The sequence below is a fragment of the Curcuma longa genome, chromosome 16 (assembly GCF_044706935.1).
Source record: "Curcuma longa cultivar G26 ecotype Majalengka, Jawa Barat chromosome 16, ITB_CL_G26_1.1, whole genome shotgun sequence".
Taxonomy (NCBI): domain Eukaryota; kingdom Viridiplantae; phylum Streptophyta; class Magnoliopsida; order Zingiberales; family Zingiberaceae; genus Curcuma; species Curcuma longa.
Genome location: NC_133876.1, coordinates 4,971,479 through 4,997,483, shown reverse-complemented (window position 1 = coordinate 4,997,483; position 26,005 = coordinate 4,971,479). Strand labels below are relative to the sequence as shown.

At 35.6% G+C, this 26,005-nt stretch overlaps 1 protein-coding gene across 2 annotated transcripts; it reads left to right on the top strand.

Moving 5' to 3' along the window:
• The first annotated feature begins 8,762 nt into the window (after nt 1–8,762).
• LOC141847672 (calcium uptake protein, mitochondrial-like) lies at nt 8,763–25,583 on the top strand. Of its 2 annotated transcripts, XM_074735736.1 has the most exons (8): nt 8,763–9,187; nt 12,746–12,813; nt 20,732–20,955; nt 21,063–21,146; nt 21,881–22,094; nt 23,698–23,871; nt 23,947–24,066; nt 25,197–25,583. In XM_074735736.1, the coding sequence occupies exons 1-8, from the start codon at nt 8,878–8,880 to the stop codon at nt 25,431–25,433; spliced, it is 1,431 nt and encodes a 476-aa protein (XP_074591837.1). In that variant the 5' UTR covers nt 8,763–8,877; the 3' UTR covers nt 25,434–25,583. The 2 variants fall into 2 exon arrangements, with proteins under 2 accessions (XP_074591837.1, XP_074591838.1); XM_074735737.1 differs by lacking the exon at nt 23,698–23,871.
• The last annotated feature ends 422 nt before the right edge of the window (nt 25,584–26,005 follow it).

The window sequence follows — 26,005 nt, the reverse complement described above, 5'->3', positions numbered from 1 at the left end:
CATCGCAAATTGACTGTTTTTTTTTTGTAGTGTATCAACACTTGAAGTTCAACAATTATATAACATATTAAAAACTTATGAAAAAAAATGGTAGGAAAGTATTTCATCTAGTCATTCTAACTTTAGTTTGTATTGTGACTAATTTTGAGTTAGTGTAAGCATTTAGTTTCCCATACTGCTAGGTTTATTTTTATTTTAACCTTAATAGAATTATAAAATACTTTTAACTAAAATTGTTTAATTAATGGCTATTAATCAATTTTTATAACATTTAATCATATGTAGACCGGCAAAAACTTTTGCAAAAGAACTAATGACCAATTAGAATAGTATTTAACGAACTGTTTAATTATCAAGACGCATACTAGCAAATTAGATGTGGAATTGAAGCGAGGTTGGATGGAGGGGCAATTTTTTAAAAATGCATTGTCTAGTAAATTCCAAAACAAAAATGCGCCATTTGGATATGTAGTTAGACTTGAATATTCTTCTACTAAATTATTAAATTAAAATTGTTATTATTAAATGGTAAAAAATCATAAGAGCATTCATTTATTTATATTGTTAAAATAATATTTATCTTTAAAAATTATCAAAAACTATATCTATAATTTAATATCTGAAATATCCTTTTCACTCCTCCATATACAATGTTCCAAAGCGTGAACAACATTGACCAAAGCTGCATCACTTTGGAATAGATTTGATCAAAATTATACTAGTTTTAATTAACTTTAAAACATCAAATTTTGCTCTTAAGTGAAGCACTAAGGGATATTTTGAAAATTAAATATTAAATTATGAGTGAGACGTTGTTTGACTAGTTTTTATAATTAAAAGAAACGTTTTGTTTTGTTAATTAGTTAACGATATAAATAATTAAAGATGCTCTTTTGATTCTCTCTTATTAAATTTATTTAAAAGTTTAATTATTCTAAATTATATGAGAACTCGTTTCTTTAGTGAGAGAGTCAGTTTTAAAATATTATTTTAGTTACTAAATTAGAATCGACTTACACAATCAGATTTATTTAAATTTTAATTATTTATGATTACTAAATAAATTTGTTAAATTGAAGAAGTTTTTGCAATTCACAATTTGAGTAGCTATATCACTATCGTACTAAATTAATAATAATTAATAGCCACTTATAGAATTTGTAGTCGGCAAATATCGATCATCTTCGATCGCCCAGATCCATCTCTCATCTGCTTTCTTCTATTTTTTATTTCTAGATCAGAAGAGCTCTTCAAAGCAGTCATGTTCATGCTCACTGAGACTCCACAAACCGAAATTGCAAGAGTACACCTTGCACAATTGCTTGACAAGAGAATATATTTCTCGGTGAAATCGAGACAATGTCCTCCTCCGTTATAGTCAACTATAACTTTTCAATTTATCTCTTCATGGATAAAATCGCTGAGGTGATAAATTCTACATTTTACAGAAATTAATAAGAGAACATATCATATCATCCAGAGCCTGCCGTAGCACCAGACTCGGAGGTTCATATTCCAAATGCTGGACTGGAGCAACTACAAGGAATTCTTCGATACAAGTACCAGTGCTTAATAATCAACAACCTCCACAAGAAGATCAGCATGCAACGAATTCCTGCAAGATTGGTTATGGCGCTATAAGGATTTCTTCTACATGATGGATCAGATCGGAGGACGTGCTCGATGATCTTTCAGAATTTGGCGAACACCAGATGCTTTTTACGAAAGCGATGGAAAAGTTGCCGGAGGTCATCCATACAGCCGCTAGCTGGTCTCTTCCGTGAAAGTAAGGATCTTAGGGAGGTGATGGCCGGAGGAATATAATTCCCCAGATTGCCTTACAAGGATATGGAGTTGGTAGTAGTTGAGAAGGGCAGATTGGAGAGGCAACAGCTCACCAGTTCGGGACTCCCCACGTTGCCTTCCCTTACAAAGTTAGGGAGTTGAAAGGTCGAGCTGTGGAGAAAGCTAAAATACTAGAGGTGTTACTTCACAAAGAAGAAGGAGAATTATATTAAAGGAGTCGCCTGCATGTAATGATCAGGATCACCGGCCCGGTGGGAATAGGGAAGACGGATCTTGGCTGGGCTGTTGATATCAGGCACAAGATCCGGCCCGGTACGGTGGGAATAGGGAAGACGGATCTTGCCCGGGCTGCATTCTTCTCCGAGTTGAAGTACTCGAAAATTATCATGTAACTTATCATTTAAAATTTGGGTTGAGAAAGATGTGATCTCGTCGAGCATGACTTCTTTGCCTTTGTCTCAGTTTGATGGTAAAGTCTTTTCTGTTATTGATTTCGCAGAGTGCTCCTTAGGTGGGACTACAGTTTTGTTTTGATGGTCAACGAAGGCAACAAGGAGAGGTCTTATCGAACAAATTGATGCTCGGTAAGGGAGAAAGGGTGCCTAGACTAGACCCGACCACGGTTCAAAACCGACGGTTCAGAACCGACGGTTCGACGGTTCAGAACCGCCAGTTCGACAGTTCATGGCAGGTCGACCCTTAACCTTAACCGTCCAAGACGGTTACGGTTCACAGTTCAAAACCGCCAGTTCACGGTTCGGTTCACGGTTCGCGACGGTTCACGATGGTTCGAGATTATTATATTAAAATTTTAAAATTTAAAATTTATATAAAAGAAATATTGAAAAAAAGAGAGAAAAGTCAATGTAGTTTAGTGGTGCATATTGCAAGATCGGTGAGAATTGTATTAGTTCCCGTCAATGCCATCTTAAAATGGATTTGAATTAAATAAATATAAATATAATATATATATAATTTTATTAATTTTATAAATAAAAGGTGTTGTAGAACAGTGGCGAGTATATGCACTTGTGTCCCGGGATGTCTTGCTTCGATCCAGCAACGACATGTTAAATTATAATTTAATTAAATAAAAATAAATATATTTTATATACAAATGTATTGAACAGACATTAAATCATAATCATTGATAAAAAAAGATCAAATGATCTTAACCGTTGAAAAAAAATCAAAAAAAAAACCCCAACCCGACGGTTGCTATTGGAAACCGCCGGTTCCAAAAGGAACCGTAACCGGCCCGGCAGGATGACGGGCCGGTTACGGTTCGGCCCGGCTAACTGGGTCCTGGCTCGACCCGGCCCATGGTCGTGTCTAGCCTAGACGTTGGGTACTTCCGGTGTCCGTTCACAAAATAGAGAGTTGTTATATTTCTTGATCAATCTTCTAGGGACTTGACAATAGTTGTTGTTTCATGTGGAAGTGGTGGGATCCTCTATTTAAAAAATCAAAATAAGAACTAGGCGAGCGTAGTTCTTATTTAAAAAATTCCCTTTTAAAATATATATCAGAAAAAAAGAGAGAGGACCGAAGAAAAATAGAAGGGGGAAAGAAAATTAGTTTGTTGTTTTGGGTTTCTCATGTGAAGAATACAAAATGAATCTTCTTTCGATCTTCACTAAATTTCAATATTATTAGTGGTTATCTAATTTATGTTTCTACCAACTTGATCAGGATTTAATGTAAAGTAAGATTATGTATAATAAATGTAATATAATCTTATTTTTTAGATTTCATATATTGATGAAAATTTCATGAACCAATTAAATGACCTTTTTACCTACTTGGATGATTTGTATATATTATGGTAAAATTCAAACTTTTCGATTTATTGAAAATTTTTGAAATCCACTACTTTCCTGATTGATGATTGATATTCTTTAGAATTATTATTAGAAAAAAATTTAATGTATCTATTATTTTTAAATATTTCTGGCCGAGATTTCGATCTGATAAATCAATAGAAATCGACTATTAAAAGGCGAAATTGTAGACTTTGACGACGAAAAAGATGAAGAGCTAGAGATGAGGAAGGCATCGGAATGTCTACAACACTCAAGCAGAAATTAAAATGAGCGTTGAGGGGGTTCAGCATGGTCACTCTGACGTTCGAGTTAGCATAGTTGCCATGAAAAGATGAAAGCAATGGAGTTTCTGGAAGAAAGAGAAGAAGAAGAGTGTGATCTTGCGCATACCTCCTATGCCTGTTTTTTCTAGGGTTCATATAGTAATGCAAAGAGTATTTACACATTAGAGCTGGTGGAAACATCATATCTGACAGTCGTTACCTGCTCCTCCACTCATCGAAGGCCATGTATATGTAAGAGAGCATCTAGGAGGCTGAGTCTGCCATTCACATAATTGCTCCTCCATTCACTCGTGGTGTCATGCTAAGGAATATTTGTAGTAACTATCAATAGGCCTCTATAGAATGACAAAGCTAATGGAGTTGGGGAATCTGAGTCCTCAGGAGTTGGGGTAGCCGAGTTGATAGAATTGAAGAGTCTAGGTTCTCAGGAGTCGGGGTGGCCGAGCTGATGGAGCCGAGGATCTGGGTCATCTAGCGTCGAAGTAGCCACTTTGTGTTTCATCTAGGCTTGACTTTTGATCTCCACATGTACTTGACTCTTGACTTTGACTCTACCACATATAAATACCTCTTTCCACCGTATCATTTAACAATGGAAGTTTTTTTTCCTTAACATTGGAGGATTTTTTTATGTAAAAATTTAGTGTCTTTTTCGGTTGATTGTATAGATTATTTTTGTCTATTTGCTTAATTTGATATTGGTTGGTTTGTATAATCAATTTAATTGCACAAATAGAGCGTAAGAATTTATTTATTCTACTGAATTATTTTTTAAACCAAAGTTTTTTTTTTTTTGCAAAAACAATGACATTATAACAATTCTGAGATTTTATTATTAACAACTATTTGTGCACCTCAAACAGATGGCGCATCTCAAACAATGTTAGCTTTCTTGTGCTTTGTTTTTCAAGAATTATACTTTTAAGAAATATCAATTGATAGACTAATTCTAAGTTTGTTCAGGAAACAATAGAAAAACAAGAAACAATGTCGATGATCTTTCAACAAGATGATGTTAAAAGTTTGAAATCACTTTGATTTTTTATGGTTTTTGACTTTCATATAATTTACTAAAAGCAATTGGTGATTTAAAACATCTTCGATACCTTGAATTCTCAAGCAAAGATCAAGAGTTGCTCAAGTTGTCTTCACGGATGTAACTGAGTTGGTGCCAAGTGATACATTTACCACAAAGAAACAAGGTTCAAATCACTTAGGATTCATGTCAGGTCCCGCATGAACTAGGCTTGCTGCGACGTTAGTTTTACTCGTTACGCATGAATTGTAACAACGTCAGAGCTAAATATAGAGAAAAAACTAAATAACATGACTACATACATCCCTTTGAAATACTCCTCTAGTATTATGTATATATCTCAATAATTAACCTAGAAGTCAAAAAAAAAGTGAACATAAGGTGCAAAGTTGAGATAAAAGAGATGTATATGAAAATATAATAAAAAAGGACAACAACATAATTTACAATTTATGTTTTCTTAACGTTCATCTTTTATTATCTGCTTAATTATATTCATCAGTTCTATTTAATTTTTTATTCTTCAATATTACTCACATTATAATCTTATTTTATCCAACACTCAACAGAATATAATGAGTAAGCGAATAACAAGTAATATTCTTAACAAGAATGTGTCATATAAATAAAGATGAATGACCTGCATTAAACGTTCTAGTCTTTTTTGGAAGTCATTGTCTGTTTCATAGTCTTAGTGGTTATATCGTCGTCTCACGATGATAATTTTCTAGGTTCCATTTTCATATCTTGCATTTACACATCCAGTACAAATAACAATAACCTAACAAAATGATACTTTGTGTAATGATTATCCCTATTCAAAAAAAAAATATGGTTCCATTTTTATGTCCTAAACTTACACGACCATCTAGTACAAATAACAGCTACCTAATCAAGTGATACTTTGTGTGATGACTATCCCAGTTCAAGATAAAAAAGTTCTCAAGATGAGTACAATTGATTCTATCTAAGCAGAGAAAAAAGAATCTACTTCTGAAACCTAACATGAAATGAAAGATGTATATAATTTTGTTATTTCATTCTACAAACTATGATTCAATTTAACTGTACCATTGTTCCTATAACCCTTCACATGAACTAATCAAAGCCCTGTTGTTGTCTTGTAAGTTATTAGTCTTTTTTTGAGGTTACTGTTCTTTATCATGGTGGTCGAGTCTGATTCTCAGGATTCATGGCATAAGGATTCTGTCAGAGAAAAAAACCACATTGATTTGATTGCGGGCGTCATCTATTTTCTTATAAAGAAAAGAGGACATAGGACAAGATATTTCATATTTAAATGGAGATGACTTATTATATAGATGTATCAATTTTGAATATTTTTTTATTTATTTTTACTTATTAAAGATGCATTAATTTTGAATATTTTTAAACCTTGAAATTTTTTTAATTTCTTTTCTTTTATCACGAATTTGTCAATCTGAAATTTATTTTTAATTTAATATCATCAAAATTATTTCTTTTTCTACATTATTTATTTATTTTATTTGCATTATTAGATTGGCGCATCTATAATAATAGAAAAAGAATTGCACTAAATTAGAGATTTTATTTTTATCAATATTTTCTATTTTGATAATAAGTAGGAATTATCATAATCTCTATTAAGATTAGACTATTTTCTTTATTGAGAGTATTTATTTCCATATTTTCTATTGAGTTAAATCTATAAAAAAAAAATTAGAGCCTTATATTTTAATTATTTTTGAATTAATATAATTTTCAACTTTACTTTACTATGCGAGAGTTGTTCCTCTGTATGAAGTTATTTCCTTCTTTGCTTCATCTATTTTGTTTCTAATTTTTGGATAATTTATCAATTTAATTTTGATGTTGTGTTAATTGATATCAAATCTGAAACCTAATGGTTTGGTTTCAATATTAGTTATCTTCATTATCTATCATCCTCAAACTTCAGTGTTGTCCTTATCCTTGATTCATTCGAAATTGATGAACCAATATGAAACATTTCTTCAATTTATTTTTCGGCTTTGATATGAATTGACACAATACTAAAATTAAACTATTGATCCATTCATTCAAGAACTAGGAACAACCAGTGGATGAAGTGAGAAAGGAAAATTCTTGGAAATAACCTTATCCATTCAAGAACTAGGAACAAAGTGGATGAAGTGAGAAAGGAAATAACTTAGATGAAAAACTCTCACATAGAGAAAGTAAAATTTGAAATTGTATTAATTCAAAGATAATTAAAATACCTGATTTTGAATATCTTTTATAGATTCGACTCAAAAATAAATATAAAAATAAATATTTTAAATAAAGAAAATAGGTTAATCTTAATAAGGATTATACTTATTTCATATTTGTTATCAAAATAAAAATATTGATTACCAAATAACAAAAATCAAATATTTGATTTTTTTGATGTACTAATCTTGCATATTTTTTAATCTATTTTCATTTATTCAAGATGCACCAATCTTAAATATTTTTTTAATTTTGAATATTTTAAACTTTTTTTTTTTTTATTGAGTATGTGCAAATCTAAAATTTATCTTCAATTTATTTTTAAAAATTATTTCCTTCATGTATTATTTGTTTCCTCGTTTGTATTACTTATGGTGTCAAAAAAAAAATCCTAAATGTGTAAGATGGAATTTGTCATCCCAACATATACGATCGACCTCATGACCATCTGTGAGAAAGTAAATCGAAAAGCTATAATTGACCAGTACAAAAGAGGACATTATCTCGGCTTCGTCTAGATTTGACCATTGTCCACTTAATAATCAATTCAAGTATTGCTCCATAATAATCAATTCAACCATGCCCTGAGGGTAAATTTTCATACACATACACGTTCAATCATAAATGACATATCATTTGCCATTTCAATCATGTAACAATCAATTTATTACACTAATTCATAATTTTTTAACCCATATAATTACAAATATGTAAGCCATAACATTTAGCATGGTAGAAATTATAATTGACATGCCAACTTACTTTATACGGTGTCACTTAATCTAACTATTCTCATATTAACCCATGTAAAATAATAAGGTGACACTCTGATGCCTCGTGCCTTTTGACTCCATCACATATTAAAACTTTCTAGCCATTGAACACAAATTCTACGGTTACATCTATAAGCACTTAATGCTCTTGTCTTAGAGTGTCCTCTAACATCATTCAAAGCTCTAATATTCATTCTAAGCCTTTAAGTCATCCAGTGCAAATCAATTCTACCATGTCGAGTCAACCAAACTTTACTAACTCTATGTGCACTATCACAGGCGGAGACAGAACCAAAGTCCTTATGCAAAAATTTTAACCAACTCAGCTATTTTCGGAAACAAAGTTCTAACATTCATCAATTTAAGTCATCCCGCGCAAATCAATCTACCATGTCAAGTCAACCAAACTTTAGTAAGTCTATGTGCACGTATTATTCTTAATAACTATACATTTGCAGAACATTAATTAAATTTAACTTAAACTCTTTATCAAATGCATATGAACTTGACTAAAAGCATATTTTCTAACATTTAACTCATCAATTTTCAACCTCTCAAAATTCTATTTTCAAATAACAGGGCAGAAAAGTCAACAAGAGATGGAAAAATGTATGAGGGTAGGTTTACAATTAAGAAACTCTAAGGGCATTTGAGAAAGTCTAAATTTTTGGAAGGATCAGTTTGAGATTTTCATCACAATTTCGTCAAAAATAATTTCTCAATAATAAAAAGTCAATCAATTCAATTCTTATAGCAAAAACGCCTCCTCAGTCCACACGGCTTCTTCACCCAATTCCCGCAAACTACATAAAAACCGCTAAACATTTCGGGATCCTGCGGCTCTGCAACTACTCTGCTCTCCAGTCTCCATTTCTCTCGATTTCCAATTTTCTTTTTCTCCCGAGCAATTCATCCAAGCTCTCATGCGACCTTTCCTTGCGGCGGCCATTCGTCGATCTGCGATCCGAAGCTGCAGCATCTCCGCGCGGTACGCCAGCTTTGCAGCCGTGGATAAAGAGAGTAGGCCCTCCGATCGCGACCTGGAACAGCTCGGGAGAGCGGTTGCCGTGGCGCTGGCTGTTGGCGCGTCGGGTCTTGGCTTCTGGTTGCTTCCTTGGTCCTCATCGTCCCTCGGTTCCTGGCTTTCCTTGGCTGACTCGGATTTACTTCAGAACGAGCAGGTCTGCCGAAATGAAGCACAGATGGAAAAGAAGCCAAGATATCTTCTTGCAGGTTTGTATTCTCCTCCGTCGATTCATTGTTTCTTTTTGTCAGATGCTGGAAATTGCTTCATTGTCTACCGCCAGGCAAATATCAACTTTTCATTAGAACAAGAGGGAAAATTGTTAATTGGTGTTTAATTCTATAATTTTTCTTTATCTGCTTTTATGTAGAAGCTTTTCCACAATTTCATGTCAACGTGCTTTGCTGGAGAATTCCTTCCTGAGCAAGCAAATGCTAATCATTAGGTTTAGTTATGGCTGTCTAAATCCTGAGGATAACCGTGGAAAGTGAGCCATCATACGGTATTTTAACAGATAAATTTTGTTGATCATTCACGACCATTGTTGTAAAAAAAAAATGTGGTGGGTGTTAGGACCGGTTGGATTGGTGAGATGACCAGAGAAGCTAGTGGGTGAATATCAAACCTTCCTGCAATTACACAAAAGAATCTTGCTAGTAATTATACTAGAATCTTGCTAATGACTTTGCAATCTTAATTTAAAGCAAATACACAATGGAAAATGAAAATACAAAGCAAATTGGCTAACACTTTTATTTAATGTAGTTCGGAACTCTCGTTCTTACTCCCTAGCTTATGATGCTTTAGTAGATTGCTCTTGAATGCCCACTTTGATTTCTCCTTTCTTGGACAATTTTCGGAGGTGGAGAAGCCTCTTACAATCTCTTGGATGATTACAATTTGAAGCACAAGAGTGAAAAGGAGGAGTGTACAATAAGGCTTAGAATATTAGCAGTAGTCTGGGAATATTAGCCTTCAAATCTCCTCCACGACTCCTTTATATAAATCTTCATTTAATTTCTCTGGTTCTTGACTATTAATTGTGTTGTGTTGACATCAATTAGTTGACTTGAATGGAATAGATCACTGACTATGCACTGTAGCCATAAGTCATTACATCGTTGTCATGTAGCTTTTCCTCATTAACGATTCTCTTTAGCTTTTCTATTGTAGTAGGAATCAACTCGATTTGGTCATTGACTAATCCTTGATCAGTCAATCAGTCGATTGCCTGGTCAACTTAGCTACGAATAAGAATATTTTGTTTGTTGTCTAATCAACTTAAGTCGATTGCTTAGTCAACTCAGCCACTATCAGTTGATTGACACTAATCATTGCTCCAAGCAAAAAATTATGTTCGTTGGTTGAAGAGCTTGAGCGGACTACTTGGTTGACTAAACCACTAGTCGACTTAAGGCACCATTCAGTCACCTATATCGAGACTATTCTAAAGGTCAAGTCTACCTAAATTGATATTGTTGGTGAAAGCAGACACCAAGTAATTTGACCAGTGTTTTGATATATAACAAAGAGTTTGAACTTAGTTGATTTTTAAACTGTGTAGGTGTAGGAAACCTGACAGGATACATTGTAGAGTATTATGAAAGTTTAACAAGAGTTGACACAGATGAAAAGTCCAAATGGATCAAAGTAGGCTGAACATTTGGCAAGCAAAGATAAAATCCAAATAGGTCAAAGTGGACCCAACATTTAGCAAATAAAAAGTCCTAGTAGGTCGGGATACTTGGAGAGGATCTTCTGACAAAGAAGGTTGTAAGAGAGCAATCTTTATTTTGGGACAAGAATAGCTTTCTTGCAACTTAGGCGTATGATTTAATGAAAAAACCAATAGGTTTTTCAAAGTCAAAGTCCAAATTTGGCTTATTCTAGTCGACTAAACATTATTTCATATTTATCAATTTATTTTATATATATTTTGAATTTTGAATATTTTTGGATTATTTCATATTAAACAGGAAAACCACAAAGTTAGTCAACCAAATTACAAGAGCTAGTTGACTAAATTAGAAATAGTAAACATAAAAATTCAAAAAAGCTAATAACTCAACTTAATTTGAGTTAGTCGCCCAAGCTACAGAAGTCAGTCAATCAAAAAAGAAACAATCAATAAAAAAAAATTGGCAAATTTGATAAATTCAAGTTGATCGGCCAAAAATGTCTACGTAGTTGACCAAAGAGACAGTCAACCGAAGCAATCAAGGAAAAAAACTTTATTGTGAAAAAGAAATTCAAAGTTAGTTGACCAAAGTGATAAGGTGGTTGATCAAAGACAAAGTCAGTTAGAAAAATCGATCAACGGATAAGCTATACAGGTTTAGTCAACCAAATGGTTAGTCGATTAAAGACCCAGTCAACAAATGACGTGGTCAAGAGATACAATCACAATAGAGATTCAATCTCGAAACTTATCTAGGTTAGTTGACCAAATGGATAAGGTGGTTGACCAAAACACATAGTATGCACATGATGCAGTCCAAAGGCAAATGAAGCGGTTTTTGTGGTAGGTTTCCAGTTGACCAAGGTTCATATTGTGGTTGACCAAATTGCTTAGTCGACTAAAAAGATCGATTAGTCAGCTAAAACCCGAATAACTATCATTGCAAATAATGACCGAATCCCTTAGAATTAATTGACCAACATGGTAAGGTTAGTCGACTAAATTATTCCAAATAACCTCTATAAAAGGGGACTCAATGTAGCTCGACTAGTACATCGATAAGCTTCAATTCTCTCTTCATTACACACTTTAAGAGCTCTTCTAAAGGTAGTGTGCTTTTCAAAATTTTCCAACAGTTCAACACATTTAATTAAATTATTTTCTTATATTGTCGTTGAGATTTTTATTGCTTCTTCCTTTGTATGCCCCGTATTTATTGATGTGGGTTTTGTCAATATTTCTTTGCCTAGAAAAAATTTTCCAAAAGGAGAAAATATAGCGATTTTTCATGGAGTGACTTGCCGAACGAGTCATAGTCCATTGAATAGGACCTGAGGGTTTCTGAATCATGTTAAATATTTGTGTACTCTCGTTGATGCTTTCTTTAATTATTCATTAATTAAAGTTTTTGAAAACCAAATTGATTTTAAAATCAAAATTGATATTGTGAAAAACATTCATTTTTCTACTGTGTTACTGACTTTGATTTCAAAACAAATCTTAGACAAGTTTTGAAAATCTGTTAAAATAGTTTTAAAATCTTTAAAAATACTATTCACTCCTTGCATTCCTACACGTTCCTATAATTGGTACTAAAGCAGATTGCTTGAGAGAATCTAACCGCCGCTCTAGCATGTGCTTGAGTAGGTTGCTTTGTGTTACATTAGATGCACGGTAGAGTACTCTCCACTTGAATTTTTATGTAGTCTAACATAAGTTGCATAAAACAGTTGCAAGGGCTGCTTGATCTCGATGTTTAAATTATCTGAGGCATGTACTCAAGATTCAAAAAGCCTGCTTGATCAAGATGCTAATTGATACGACAAGACATAAGATACCATGACTTTGGTGTTGTAGTTTCTAATTATTGCTGCATGCTCAACATGTTGATGTAAGTTTGCTATGTATATAAGTAGGACAAAAATCTGCTGCATGCTCAATATCAGTGTGTATTTAAGTGAATGAGTTTATATCACAACTTGCTAAAGTCCTGTCTGCTGCTTCTTTTATAGTGAAACTTAACAATCGAGTTTGTTGAATTTCTTTTTATTAATTTTGATGGACTGAACAATGATATATATGCATGCAGATTCATATCGTAGAAAGGTGTTTTTCAAATATGAGAAACGCATAAGGATTCTGAGCTCTCCTGAGAAGGTAATCTTTTTAACTCCTTTCCTTTTGTATGACTAAGGACTTACCATTGCTAAGAGCTCTTGCAAAGCTGTTAGAATGTTCAATGTATTTACTACCTTCAATGACGTGTCCCTTCGTTACATCTAGCATTGTTTGAATAATTCATGTTTGAATACATTTGTCACGCCCCATCCAAGTTTGACCCACCAAAAACCATGTACATCTAAAGTAATATTAGAGCAAATAACTTAGCTAAACAAGGTACCTTAAATGAGAAAATTATAACCAATGCCACCGTCAACTTTATAACTAACCTTAAATTGGAGGCCAAAAATAAGAATAAGGGGAGTGAACATAAATGTTCACATTAGGTAAATAATAGATGTGCATGGATCAAGCTTTGAAATCTCATTTTGTGTTAGGGTTTTAGTTTACTACCGGAACTAAATGTGTTGGCCATGTCAATGCTAGTGTTGGTGGTTGTGCTGAGCATAAATCCTTAGTGGAGGAGAACAAATGATGATAGAAGAAAACTAGGCGACAAAGGAGGAGGATTATGTACCTTGTGGAATAAGTCGTCAGGGAAGCTCGTTGCCATCTCAGAGGCTCGCCACTATGATATTAGTGCAGAAGCCTGTCACTGTACTCACTGCACTGCATCGTTGTTGCTTCATGTGAGACCCTTAAGTGTTGCAAAAGCAAGTCACCATCACCTTGTTCCATCGCAACCTCTCACCTTGCTTAAACCATTGAGGAGTCAATGCAGTTGTGTTTAGGGGTCCTAGTGAGTTCCTTATGTCGTTCAATAGGTTGAACAAAATATTTTTTCCGGTGTCGAGTAGTGTAACATGATTTTCTAATCCATCGATTGGATTAAAATAAACAAGTTTTAAATCTATCAATGATTATCTACTTTAAATTGTCAGTAATTACATCTCTTGTATTAGTATGAAATACTATAGCCGAGTCCATAAATCAAAACTGTATTCTCTGATACATGCGCCAATAGCCTAACTAATTGTGCATAGGTTCAATGCCTCACCTCATGCACTATGAGCTATTTCTTTAGATTACATAACTTAGATTAAGTAGCTTGGTTAATAATGTCTTCCCACCATTTCCACTCTTTATATTAATAGTCATTAGGTAAACTTGTACCATTTCTACTAATAAGTTTTTATCAGCTTATGCACATAATCCGATTCATATGTTTCACTTTCATCAATTCACATTGAAGTTTAGCTATTCTGTTATCTATTAGGTTACAACACAATCTTTCTTATAAGCATGATTATCACTTTGTTAGTTATACACATGGAATGAAATCTTAAGCCGTTTCGTCTGATATAGACAAAAAATTTCATTCTGTCTGCGGACCGAAACTGGCACAGTCAAGGCTCCGATGTTAGCGCACCCCAAGGCTTCGTTGAGCCCTCGTGACTCGTCCGGAGGGATCCTCGTGGCTGCGCAATGCGTCTGGAAGCTTTGTTGGGCTCGCGCGACTCCTTGGAAGGCATCATCATGCTCGCTCGACTCCTCCGGAGGCGTTATTGGGCATGTGCGACGCCTTCAACGTTGCTAGGCGTCGCGCGGGGACAAGGATGCATCGCGCAAGCCGGAACAGAGGCGGACTAGTGAACTTAGGTTTAATTATATTAATAATTTTAATCAACTCTTAGCATTGAAATAATTTAAATAGGCTTAATTAAAGCCTAATAAAATTATCCCATTATATATATATTAAAAAGTTATTTTATTTTTTATTTTAAATTTTTAGATTAAATTTTTTATTTTTAGTTAATATATTTTATATTTAAAAAATATCGAAAGTATATCAGCACGACACGATACAGTATCAAAATTATATCGTTCCGGTCCGTATTTAAACACTACATGAGTGGTTATTTGCATACACTCAAATTCCAGTATAATAGTCTGAAGATGCTCATTCATTAGTGATTAATTGGAATGTGCTAGCAGCATAATGCTTGTGTACATGCCAACGAAGCAACTCAAGGTCATATCATGTTATGTGCGCCCGAGATAGATTTCTCTCCGCATTGTTTCTTTTGTTCCTTATTGCACAACTTAATTATTTATAGTTTATTTTCATGCAAGCATGGAAAAGTAAGGAGAAGGACAACAAAAATATTCTCTAGCTGCAATAGAATTTCAATCACAGTTCAATACTGAAAGATGAAATAATAGTTATGGTGGAATACCAACAAGTATTAGGGTTAATAGGACGTAAAGTTTAAGAGAAACCCACTGAAATTAATTTCAAATTACTACAAAATAACAAGATGAATTCATCAATTATTCTATCACATGTTCTAGCTCTTTATCGCCCCCGATATTATTTAATGGCATAAATTTTCATTTTAACCCAATTATAAAAATAGGGCAAATTTTAAATAAGACATCCAATTGTGTTTGACAGTTTAATTGTGCAGAATATAATGATGTTGTATACAAAAACAAACTAGAACACCCACCTCTAAAGAGGAACCTCTAATTTGACTCTTTTCCCCCTAAAATGCATCCTTAAACATCATAACTCGATCTACAAGTTTATGAATAAAACTTGGGACTGAATATAATTACATATGATCTTCAAAAAGATCACAATAATGTGATTTTCTCCACACAATTAAATCCCCTCTTATGAAAGGGAGTTAACGATTACAAAAGATAGGAACGGTAAAAACGTTACCGTCCTTAGAAATAAAGTACAAAATCGATTTAGATTTTACCGAAGTAGAAGATATGCAGACTTTTCGTGCAGCACTTCGGCGTTATAACGACGTCCCTGGGTGTTGCTTCGTGCGCAGGTGATCGTCGGTTATCACTGACTCCTTGTTCTGAGGGGTCTCCTTCAATGCTCTCATATAGGGCTTTCTGGGCGCTTGGAACCCTTTCTGGGCATCTGGAACCCTTTCCAAGAGCCTCTAGGCGCCTGTATTCCTTTCCGGGCGCCTATATACTGATGTGGAGGTTCCGGATGAATTTTGATTTCCGTAATGCTTATCCGAATCCAGGCGCCTAGAACCACTCCGGGCGCTTGGAATCATTCCGGGCACCTAGAACTACTCTGGGCACATGGAAGTTGAGGTGTCTTGACCACGGGACTCCGCCACCTTACTGCTTCGCTGGCCCGGTTCCACTGACGTCCAGTCGCCTGACAATCCGGGCGCTTGGACTCCGGTCGCCTGGATCCAGATAAGGGCACCCAGAATCAGAGTTCCGGATTCTCCTTTCCTACATTACAAGTTAGTGCAAAACAAAAGTAACAGGATAGAGTTAAACAGTTTTGCAATTGTTTTTGGTCTTAACTTCGGATTTCCAGTGAAATTTTGGATTAGATTGACGTTTACTGTTCCCACACTGGAAATACGCCCTTACCCACTCTACTCAGGAGAATTTATCTATTTGCCAACTAAGTCCTCCAGACTTGTTGGACTTTCTCCTTAGCCTCGATCCTTAATCCCCAGGATTTGCTGCTAGACATCTGGTCCACCTGACCTGCCTATACTTCCACTGCCAGACATCTGGTCCACCTGACCTACCTGGATTTCCACTGCCATGCATCTGGTCCACTTGAACTGCCTGGACTTTCACCTGGTGCACTTGATCCGCTAAGACTTCTGCCTAGTCCTCCAGACCAAGACTTCTATCGCCTAGCCTCTAGTCAGGACTTCCATTGCCTAGCCTTTAGCCATGACTTCCATTACCTATCCTCCAGCAAGGACTTCCATTGTTAGTTTCCATTGGGACTTGCCTATGCCTAGCCTCAACTAGGACTTTCCTGTGCTCCCTGCACACTTGGATCAACACGTTAGAAATCACCATACACTTAACTTGAACATCTTGTCATTATCAAAACTAAGGTTCGATCATCTGGTGCTCCCTGCACCAATACAGAGTGCCTAAGTTTTACTTTATTCTTCCAAATCACACTCCCTAGTTTGGTTCTTCTCATAATGTGTATCTTTCTTCACTCTCTTTTATATTTCTCAAACCCCCTAGCTTCATAAAAATATTATTTTTCTAAATTTCTTAAGGCTGAAACTTTATCATTTTTTGATAACATGAGACTAAGATCTTTTGTATTTTTTTAACTGAAGTGATTGTTTCAAACCATCAAGCATTATCAGCTTAAAAACTATTTAATGACCCTCTGCAATTCTAAATCACAAATTAAGATCATATTTGAACTCAATATATACTATTTTGGTTCATTAAGCATGTTTGACTCAACCCAATACCAACTACCATTTGTAAAGGGGAGAAGATAAAAAATTCGATACAATAACTTCCATCTTTCCTCGTAAATCAAATCTCATTCCTCAACTAAGAGAAACAAAAGATAAAAAAGTATGAATTAAAGGGAACAAATCAAAGGTACCCAAGCATTCTCATCGTTGCAACTAGATTTCATCACTTTAATAACAAATCTAGTCTACTTTATCAAATCTCTTATTTGTCACCATTCAACAACACCACAACCATTAAAAACGACAAAAAGGAGATGCCAAATGTGAATTCACCTTAGACAAAGGCCATCAAAGCTATGAGATCCGCCATGGAAATAGTAGTTGCACATCATGATGTTAGATGAGCAAAAATGTAGCCTCTGTGAAGATAGTCGCTAAAGTATTTAGTCACTATGATAAATTATCAACATAGTTGAGACACGAGGAAGATGGAGAGAAGTTATTGTTGCCACTAACAACCATTGATTGACCTTGTACTTTTCACTGGAAATAGGGGTTGTTACAATAGGATTACAACAAATAAAGTAGATGCTAGATGCATTAATTAGGCTCCAACTACAAAGGGAGCATGTAATCAGATGAGTACAAATTATGTTTGGTCAAGGTAGAGTGGGGGCTAATGCAACTCACTTGAAGTCACCATGACTCAGTCGAGGTGCCTTTTGAGGCTATTAAATTCTGCCAAGGTGGGATGCATTTCAGTTGGAGTGGATGTTAGCTTTTTGGGGATGGGTTAGTTTGCCCAAGGTGCACTTGGATCATTGGAGGTGAATATTGAAGTTTTGAGGTGGAGCTGGCCAATGGAAGATGTGGCTCAACTTATGTGTTTGGCTTCACTTGTCGAGGAGTGATACAACTGCATGTTGTACTACGGTTATAATTTAAAGTACCGAACCCCCTGACTAGTGCGGTAGAGGGTTAATCCGGATCATCTCTCAAGGAATGTAGCAATGAGTGATAATCTTAGGATGAAATGTTATTGGGGTTTGGGTTTTTGATGTTGTAAATGGGGTTTGTTGTTGAGTTTCAATGCTAAGACTAATAAATGAAAAACATTCTAATCTAATCTAAACTATGATTGCAAATGAATTAACAAAAACATAAAGTAGTGCATCTTAATTTAATCTAACCTACTTGCATCGAAATGAATAACGGAAACTTAAAGTAGTCAACGAAACAAGCATTGCAGGAACTAAATGAATTGAAATGCATTGACTGTAATGAATGCAGTGTAAGAGGAATTTAACCAAATACGTTACAAGTATAAAAACTAAGCTAAGCTAAGCTAGGTGTTACAAGTGATGGAGGAGCCTTTTCCGATCGAGATGGATGATGTGGAACGAGCTTAGGAATCCCAAGAGCTCGCGGTGGAGTCGTACACGGAGCTAGGAATTCAAAAGCTCAGGAGAAGATGCGCCAACGGTGGTTGTGATGGTCGGAGGATAGAGATGACGATGTGTATCCCTTTTCATCTTTTCTTCTTTAGCAAAAGGTGGATTCCGCCACCTCAGCAGCCCCACACGTTCGGCTCCACGACCATCTATGAGGAGGTAAATCGAGAAGCTGTAGTTGGCCATGACGGAGGAGAGTATTGTCTCGGCTTTGCCGAGATTCGACCCTTGCCCACTTCAGCAAGTCTATTTCGTCGTAATCAACTCAACTATACTTTTCATCTTTTCACCTCGATGGATGGAGGTTGTAATGATGATGGGGTCCGATGAGGGAGGGAATCCCATTTCCTCTTAGTGAGGTCAGATGATAGTGGAGATGTGACGCGCACGAAACTAGGAAACCCAAAGCTTGCGGATAAGATGGTCGTCAGAGATGGATCGGGAGGTGGAATGGGATGGAGGAGATGACAATGGGAATCCCCTTTCGTCTCTCCTCCTCAATGGATGGCGTGAGAGGTGATGAGGAAGAAGCTCCATGCTGCCCTAGATCTAAATGCCCGCTCCTTTAGAGAAAACCAACTTCGTTAAGTGGTGAACCGCCATCACACGCCATGGTCGTGTCAGAGGACACGACTAGACCATGTTGGCTGTAGGAATGAGCTTCAGATCGTGTTGCAGCGAGGGACTCTGCTTAGCCGTGTCAGGTGACACGGCTAAGCCATGTTCTTTGTTGTGGAGTGCTCTGATGTTCGGTTGATGCTCCCTTTTTCTTCCACGGATGCCCTACAAAACAAGATGCACTCATATTTCAACAAAAATACTATCAATTAGAAATGATTTGAAATAAAGTTCAAAATAAATCCTTGCTCATGAAATATGATATAACTACGAAATTAAGCACACGAGAGGTTTAAAACGTCAAGTATGAGTGCAAAATAAAACATCAAAATATTGGTTATCAAGGAGAGACAAATGTGTGTGGTTTGCCTCTCTCTTCTCAAAGCTGCTAAACTAACCACCTCTATGGAAGTAGATGGTTGTTTTCCATTAGCTCTATGTTTTTGGAAAAGTTGCCTAACAAGGTCCTTATAACACTGTAGCATCATATATTTATGGCCCATTGTTGTGAGTGCTAATGTTTACCCTTGCTTTTGGTGTCTACCTCTAATTAAACTTGCCTTTTTCATTGTGGATCACTTTGTGCTCATATTGTGCTAATCATGGGTTGTATGCATGGTATCCATCTACAATAATTGGAATGATGGGAGAAATGACCATGCTCAAGAAGCAAAAGCTTGCAATTAGGCTGAAATGCGATCTCTTGTGAAGCTGACGCCATATCTTGTGAAGGTGGCACAAGAGATTGGAGTTGCCTTCTTGGAGGAGGGGAAGAAATCTGATTTGCGTGGTGAGAATCAGATATACATAAACATATGGAAGCTCATGTTGAAGAAGAAAGGATGACATGTGGAAAAGCCAAAGTTTTTGTTAGATTCAGAGGGGATGAACACACAAAAGAGGAAATCAGGTGCTAACAATCTGCTCTACACAAACCATAAAAGGGGAAAGGAACCAGGAGTTAAGAGTTAAGTTTCAGATCGGATTCAGATTTGTGGGTTTGGGTTGATGGGTTATTATTGTATCTCAAGTTTTGGGTTTAAAACTTGGGAGTACAACATTTTTATCAATTATTATAACACTACATTTTGGATATAGAAATGAAGAGAAAGATAGATATGTCAGATTATTTAGAAAAAACAAAATCTAAATACAACTATCCAAAAAGGAATTAGGTATATTTGCAGTAGATGATAAAGAAGATAGAAAATAGGTGAAGTTGATGTGAATATGTTCAAAGGTAATCAAATGAATTCTATAACTGGACAAGCTAAATTGATTAGAGGAAGATATAAGGGGCAGGAGACCATAGTAAACATTAGTTAATCATGTAATAAAAATTGATCTAGTTGATACGAACAGTACTAATGATATAACCTCTTGCAAAGAGTTCAATGGAAGGGAAAATCCACATTGTCAACCACCAAAATACTTGGGAGTTTGGCCTAGCACTGCTTGATCATGATGATGTTGATAAATTAATTAATTATCAGCATCAAAATTTCTTTCTCCCTTTCATCATTATTGTTTGAATTTGACCCTAACCAATTATACATCATTATTGTTTTGTGTGTAGACATGATTATACATTGTTATTGTTTCTTTCTTCCTAGTATGATATGCTTACTTGTCCCCATTTTTTTTCCTTTCATTTAGATTTTCAAGTATTTTGCATCAAGCCAGAACTTGGAGGGAGAACTAGTTATGAAGCCTGCTGATCTGATGCGGGCAATTGTTCCTGTTTTTCCACCATCAGAATCCAACATAGTTAGAGAAGGATATTTGAGAGGGGAGCGTAATCCTGGGGAATTATACTGCAGTCCTTCTGCCTTTTTTATTCTTTTTGATACTGATAGTGATGGACTTATATCTTTCCCAGAGTAAGTCGATGACTTCTGGTTCTTTAATGTCAGGCATTCACTTTTCTCTGATATAAATCATTATGTTATTTTTTATTCTCACCCACATTTTTTTTCATCCTTTTTAGGTACATATTCTTTGTCACCTTACTTAGCATTCCTGAATCAAGCTTCAGTGTTGCTTTCAAAATGTTTGATCTTGACAATGATGGGTAGGCTTTGTTCCATCTTTTATCATATTTTGTTCCTGTACTTTGCATGGTTCTTTTTCCTAAGTTTTCTTTGACACCATCTCATTCAATCTATACTCGCCACTTGTGCAGCCATAATGGAAGGGAAAAAGTATACTTTCATTTTGATATAAATTTATTTATAATCTAAAAATGTAGCGGTTATGAAACTTTGGACTGTTACAAATGCATTATTGACAGAATCTTACCATATTACATGGCAACATTAGCATGATCTGGTACTGTGCATTTGACTTAGCTGAAATTGTATTGTAAGTTGACTTAGGGAAATCATTTTGTTGGAATGTGTATGCAATTTTAGAGTTTCTTAATCAAGAAACCAGTGATTTTCCTAATATACCAGTTAATTATAGTTCTATGTGCTTCACTGCAAGTGTTTTTCAATCTTGATTACACTCCACTGCAGCTTATCAAGACCTTCATGTGAATATTAAGACTCTGTTATCTGCCTTTGGTGTTAGGAATAAGTTTGTTTTGATTCTGTTGATTTAGTCTTTGAACATGTATAAACATCTGAATTTTCTAAGATATTATATAATTTCTTTCTCATATACTTAATTACCATATTTTTACTCCTAACTCTTACTTTTTCTTGTCGTTAACATCATTCTAAAAGGCACAAGAAAGACTATAAATTAGTTTGGTTAAGTTCATGGCCTCATTTTCATTACTCATACTTTTTCATTCTTTACCAGAGAGATAAAAAAGGATGAATTCATGAAAGTGATGGACTTAATGAGGGCTCATACTAGACAAGGGGCTTCTCATAGAAATGGGCTGGGGATTGGTCTAAACATTGGTGGTTCTATTGAGACTGGAGGCCTGATTGAGCACTTCTTTGGCAGGGATGGGATGGGATCCCTCCAACATGATAAGTTTGTTCAATTTCTTCGGGACTTGCATGATGAGGTAGTTCATTCCCTTTTGATATAAGGTTGATTAATCAATGGTTATCTTTCATTTGAGACCTTTGTACTCCTTGCTTTTTCCTTGCATTAGTTTTCTTTTCTTATCAAAGAATAATTTGATTTTTTTTACTAAATCCTCTGTGATGAATTAAATCTAAATAAATATCCAGTTCTATCATTACTGAGTGTGAAGTTTTATGGGATAATATTAAAATTGATGAGGGAGGTATCTTTGTTGATTTATTTTTCCAAGAAATTTCCTGTTTGGTCATTGTCCTGATGGTCACTGATCTTCAATTTCCTTAAATTGAAAGAAAAAGTAAGATTTAGCAATTTACTCCTTTTCCAAGGAAGTTTGCAATTTTACATATGCTTTCTTACATTTTTCAGTGATGTTGGTGTCATGACATGGAATAACCTGTTTGAGAGATGCATTCTCAAGCAAATTACGTCAGGTGCTAAATTGAGGGTGCTGTGCCTCCTTGTTTCAGTTGTGTTGAGGATTTAGAGGGGCATAGACTTTTTTTTCTTTTTTTAAATGTCCCTTTGCTGTGGAGGTATGGGACAGTATGAAGAAGCTAAAGGGATGGAAGTTTCAGTTTAGGGGTGAATTGGCTGGAAAGCAGGTGGCTGGAGGAGGGAGTTGGTGGTAATAAGGGCACTGCTGCACTTTTGAAGGTCTATATTGTAGTTGGTTTCACATTTCTGGGAGCCTAGGAATATCAAAGATGCATAATGAGGGCAGTGGTGTGAAATGTGTCCAAATATTTGAGGTCGAGGTGCATGATTTTAGCAGGCCTTTTGGTAATTGCAATTCTTTATGTTTATTAGTGATGGTTGTCTAGGAGGCTTGGTTGGATGGGGTAGTAGCCAGTTGTGGTGTTCTGTGATGTAGCTTGGGTATCTGCTCGGAGGATGCAGATATTGGGTGTGTCTTGGTGGATCCTTCAGCTCGTGTGATTGATGTTGTTAACAGAATAGTAGTTTCATTTTGTTGTGAATGGTGAATTGGTTATTGTTAATGCTGGGCTGCAATTTTGCCTCAAAAAGTTGAGTTGGTGGTTATAGTTTCTGTCAAATGTTTGCATGGTAAGGACTTGCCTTCTTGTTAAGTTTTGTGTTTGGTGGACATAAAAGTTTTGAGGGATGGTAGCGTTGTTGATTGGTGTTATACTGTTATGTGCATAGGATTGAGAATAAGTAAGCACATATGGTTGTAAAATGAATGCTCTTGGTGAAACATCTTACTTAGAGATCGCTCAGAGATAACTCGTCACAAGAGAAGTATATCGAAGCTCGCTTGGATCGGTTCAAAATGAATTAGCATGCTATATGTAGAGGGGACAAAATCCTTTATAATGCCGTTAAGAAGTTAAGGCATTTTGTAGATTCCTTTCAATATAAAAGTTCTTTTAGACTTCTGATAAAAATGAAAATCATCCGCGGATGACTTCAGAAGATAGCTTCATAAATGGGCCTTTATAACTTTGTTGATGTGTCTCAATCTTTGGTTTTGCACATTGGTTCTGTTGCTCATCTTTGATGACCAAAAATAGTTAACTTTACACATGATTTTTATTGTATTTTATTTTTATGATGTTCAGATTGTGCGCTTGGAGTTTGCTCATTATGACTTCAAATCAAGAGGAACTATATCGGCTAAGGATTTTGCCTTGTCAATGGTTGCTTCTGCAGATATGAACCATATAAACGAATTATTAGATCGTGCTGATGAATTAGATAGTAGTTCTCTTAGAAATATACACATTAGCTTTGAGGTGGGAATTTTTTCCTTGATTCCTTGGGTGATTAATCTTTGAACCTCTTGTTTATGTGGAATTTGAAATTTCCAGGAATTCAAGGCTTTTGCTGAATTGCGGAAAAGATTGAAACCATTGTCAGTGGCCATCTTTAGTTATGGGAAAGTAAATGGTTTGTTGACAAAGCAAGACTTCATACGTGCAGCATCCCATGTAAGAACTTCTATTTTCTCTTTAAACTGGTTTCCTAATTGCTTCATTGGTGATAATTCATGAACAATCTCAGATTTGTTGGAGCAGCTAACACTTAGATATGTTAAATTATAGGTATTCAAAACAAAAATAGCAAGTTTAGAGAATAAGTCTATAATGATGTAGAAAATCTAGTACCTTTTTGCCTGAAATCATCACTCTATATAGATGCCACAAGATCCAACCCATTTTGCATGTACTACAAACAAAAGTATCTAATAATAATTAATGTGGGTAAAATTTACCAGAGAGCAACATTGTGAATGCTAACTAATCCACTTCAATTGAGTAGAATTGAGGAGCGATATGGCAAAGGGCATTAGAGGGTGCTCAAGGTGCTCACCGTGAGCTTTAGACAACTTTTCAAATCTTTTGGCAATCTTTAGCAGCTTTTTGCAGTGAGAGAAAAAAAGAGCCAAAGCCTATATCCTCACTTTGGACTTAGTTAAGCTAAATGATCAAATTGAACGTGTAACAAACTCACATCTACCTTACTCCGCCAATTGAACTGTACTATGTTTAGTTTGGGAGGTCAAATTTCACCCCTAAACAATTCATTCATCTCAACTGCACTGCATCCAACTTGATCAAAATCAACTGGATTTTGATTTACTTTGGACCAAGCTATGTTCACCTTGGGCGACTTGAATTGTGCCCCAATCTACTTTCATCAGATTCAACTCTCTTCGTACTTCTTTGGCTACATTCCGAATTGAAGCACGAGGCAAACCAATATTAGCAGATCTATGTTAATCTTCTATAAAAAAACATAAGGTATTGGACATGACATCCTAGATATCAGTGAATACTGTTGCTTTGCAAAGATCTCTTGTTGATAAGTTGTATTAGTACTTGTTTGCATCCCCTTGCATATCCGTTTGATAATGGTGGGATGTGTATTTGTCTCACCTTTATTTGACTGTTTCTTTTTTCACTTTGTGCATTTGGTTCACTCCTATCCGATTTTTTTTTTTAAATTTTTTTTGTCAATTTTCCGTTGCTTCATGTATGCAGACAATCCTGTTCTAGTATACTATGTTTTTGGTTCAAAATTAACAGCATGCATCTCAAAGCAATGGCTATGTTTCTAGGTCTGTGGCATCTCTTTGACTGAAAATGTAGTTGATGTCATTTTTCATGTCTTTGACACAAATTGTGATGGAAACTTAAGCTCAGAGGAGTTTGTAAGGGCTCTGCAACGACGCCAAACTGACATACAGTATCCTAGTAACACAGGCATCATGGGGCTCTTGTCTTGTTGGTTGCACTGCACAAGAGACTGCTCCTCGTCGCAATTGTTTAGCTTTGTGGTAGAGAAAATCTTGTGAAGTGTTGATTCATTAGTTTCTTCACTTGCATATTGTAGCATATATAGGATCTTTGTGTTGGTTTTAGTTAATCCTCTTTTTTTATGCTGATGTTAGAAAAATGCTACTTATCTCTAAAAGGGTGTACCGTAGTCAAATTGCTATAGATATTATGCATTTGCTTTAGTTGGACCAGATTAAAATAATGATCAGAATATGCTTATGTTTTTTTTAGTGATGCATAATATGTGCTTGTGTATGAGAGTGAAAAAAATGAAGTTTATATATATATATATATATATATATATATATATATATATATATATATATATGATATACTGCGCGACGGATTCCTACGCGACCCGTTTTGCTATTATGAGCGCCGTCCACGTCCGACGCGTCCGTGCGCGCCGACCGTCGACCTCCACGCGCTTCCGCCGTCCGTTCATCGCCGTCCGACCACCGACGACCGCCGGACCGGACCCGTTGGAATCGCGACTCGCCGGCGGTCCGGCATCGGATTCTGGCCGGATTGGGCCGGAATCTGGTCGAATTCCGGCCGAAACGGCCAACAGACACTGTTGGCCCATTTC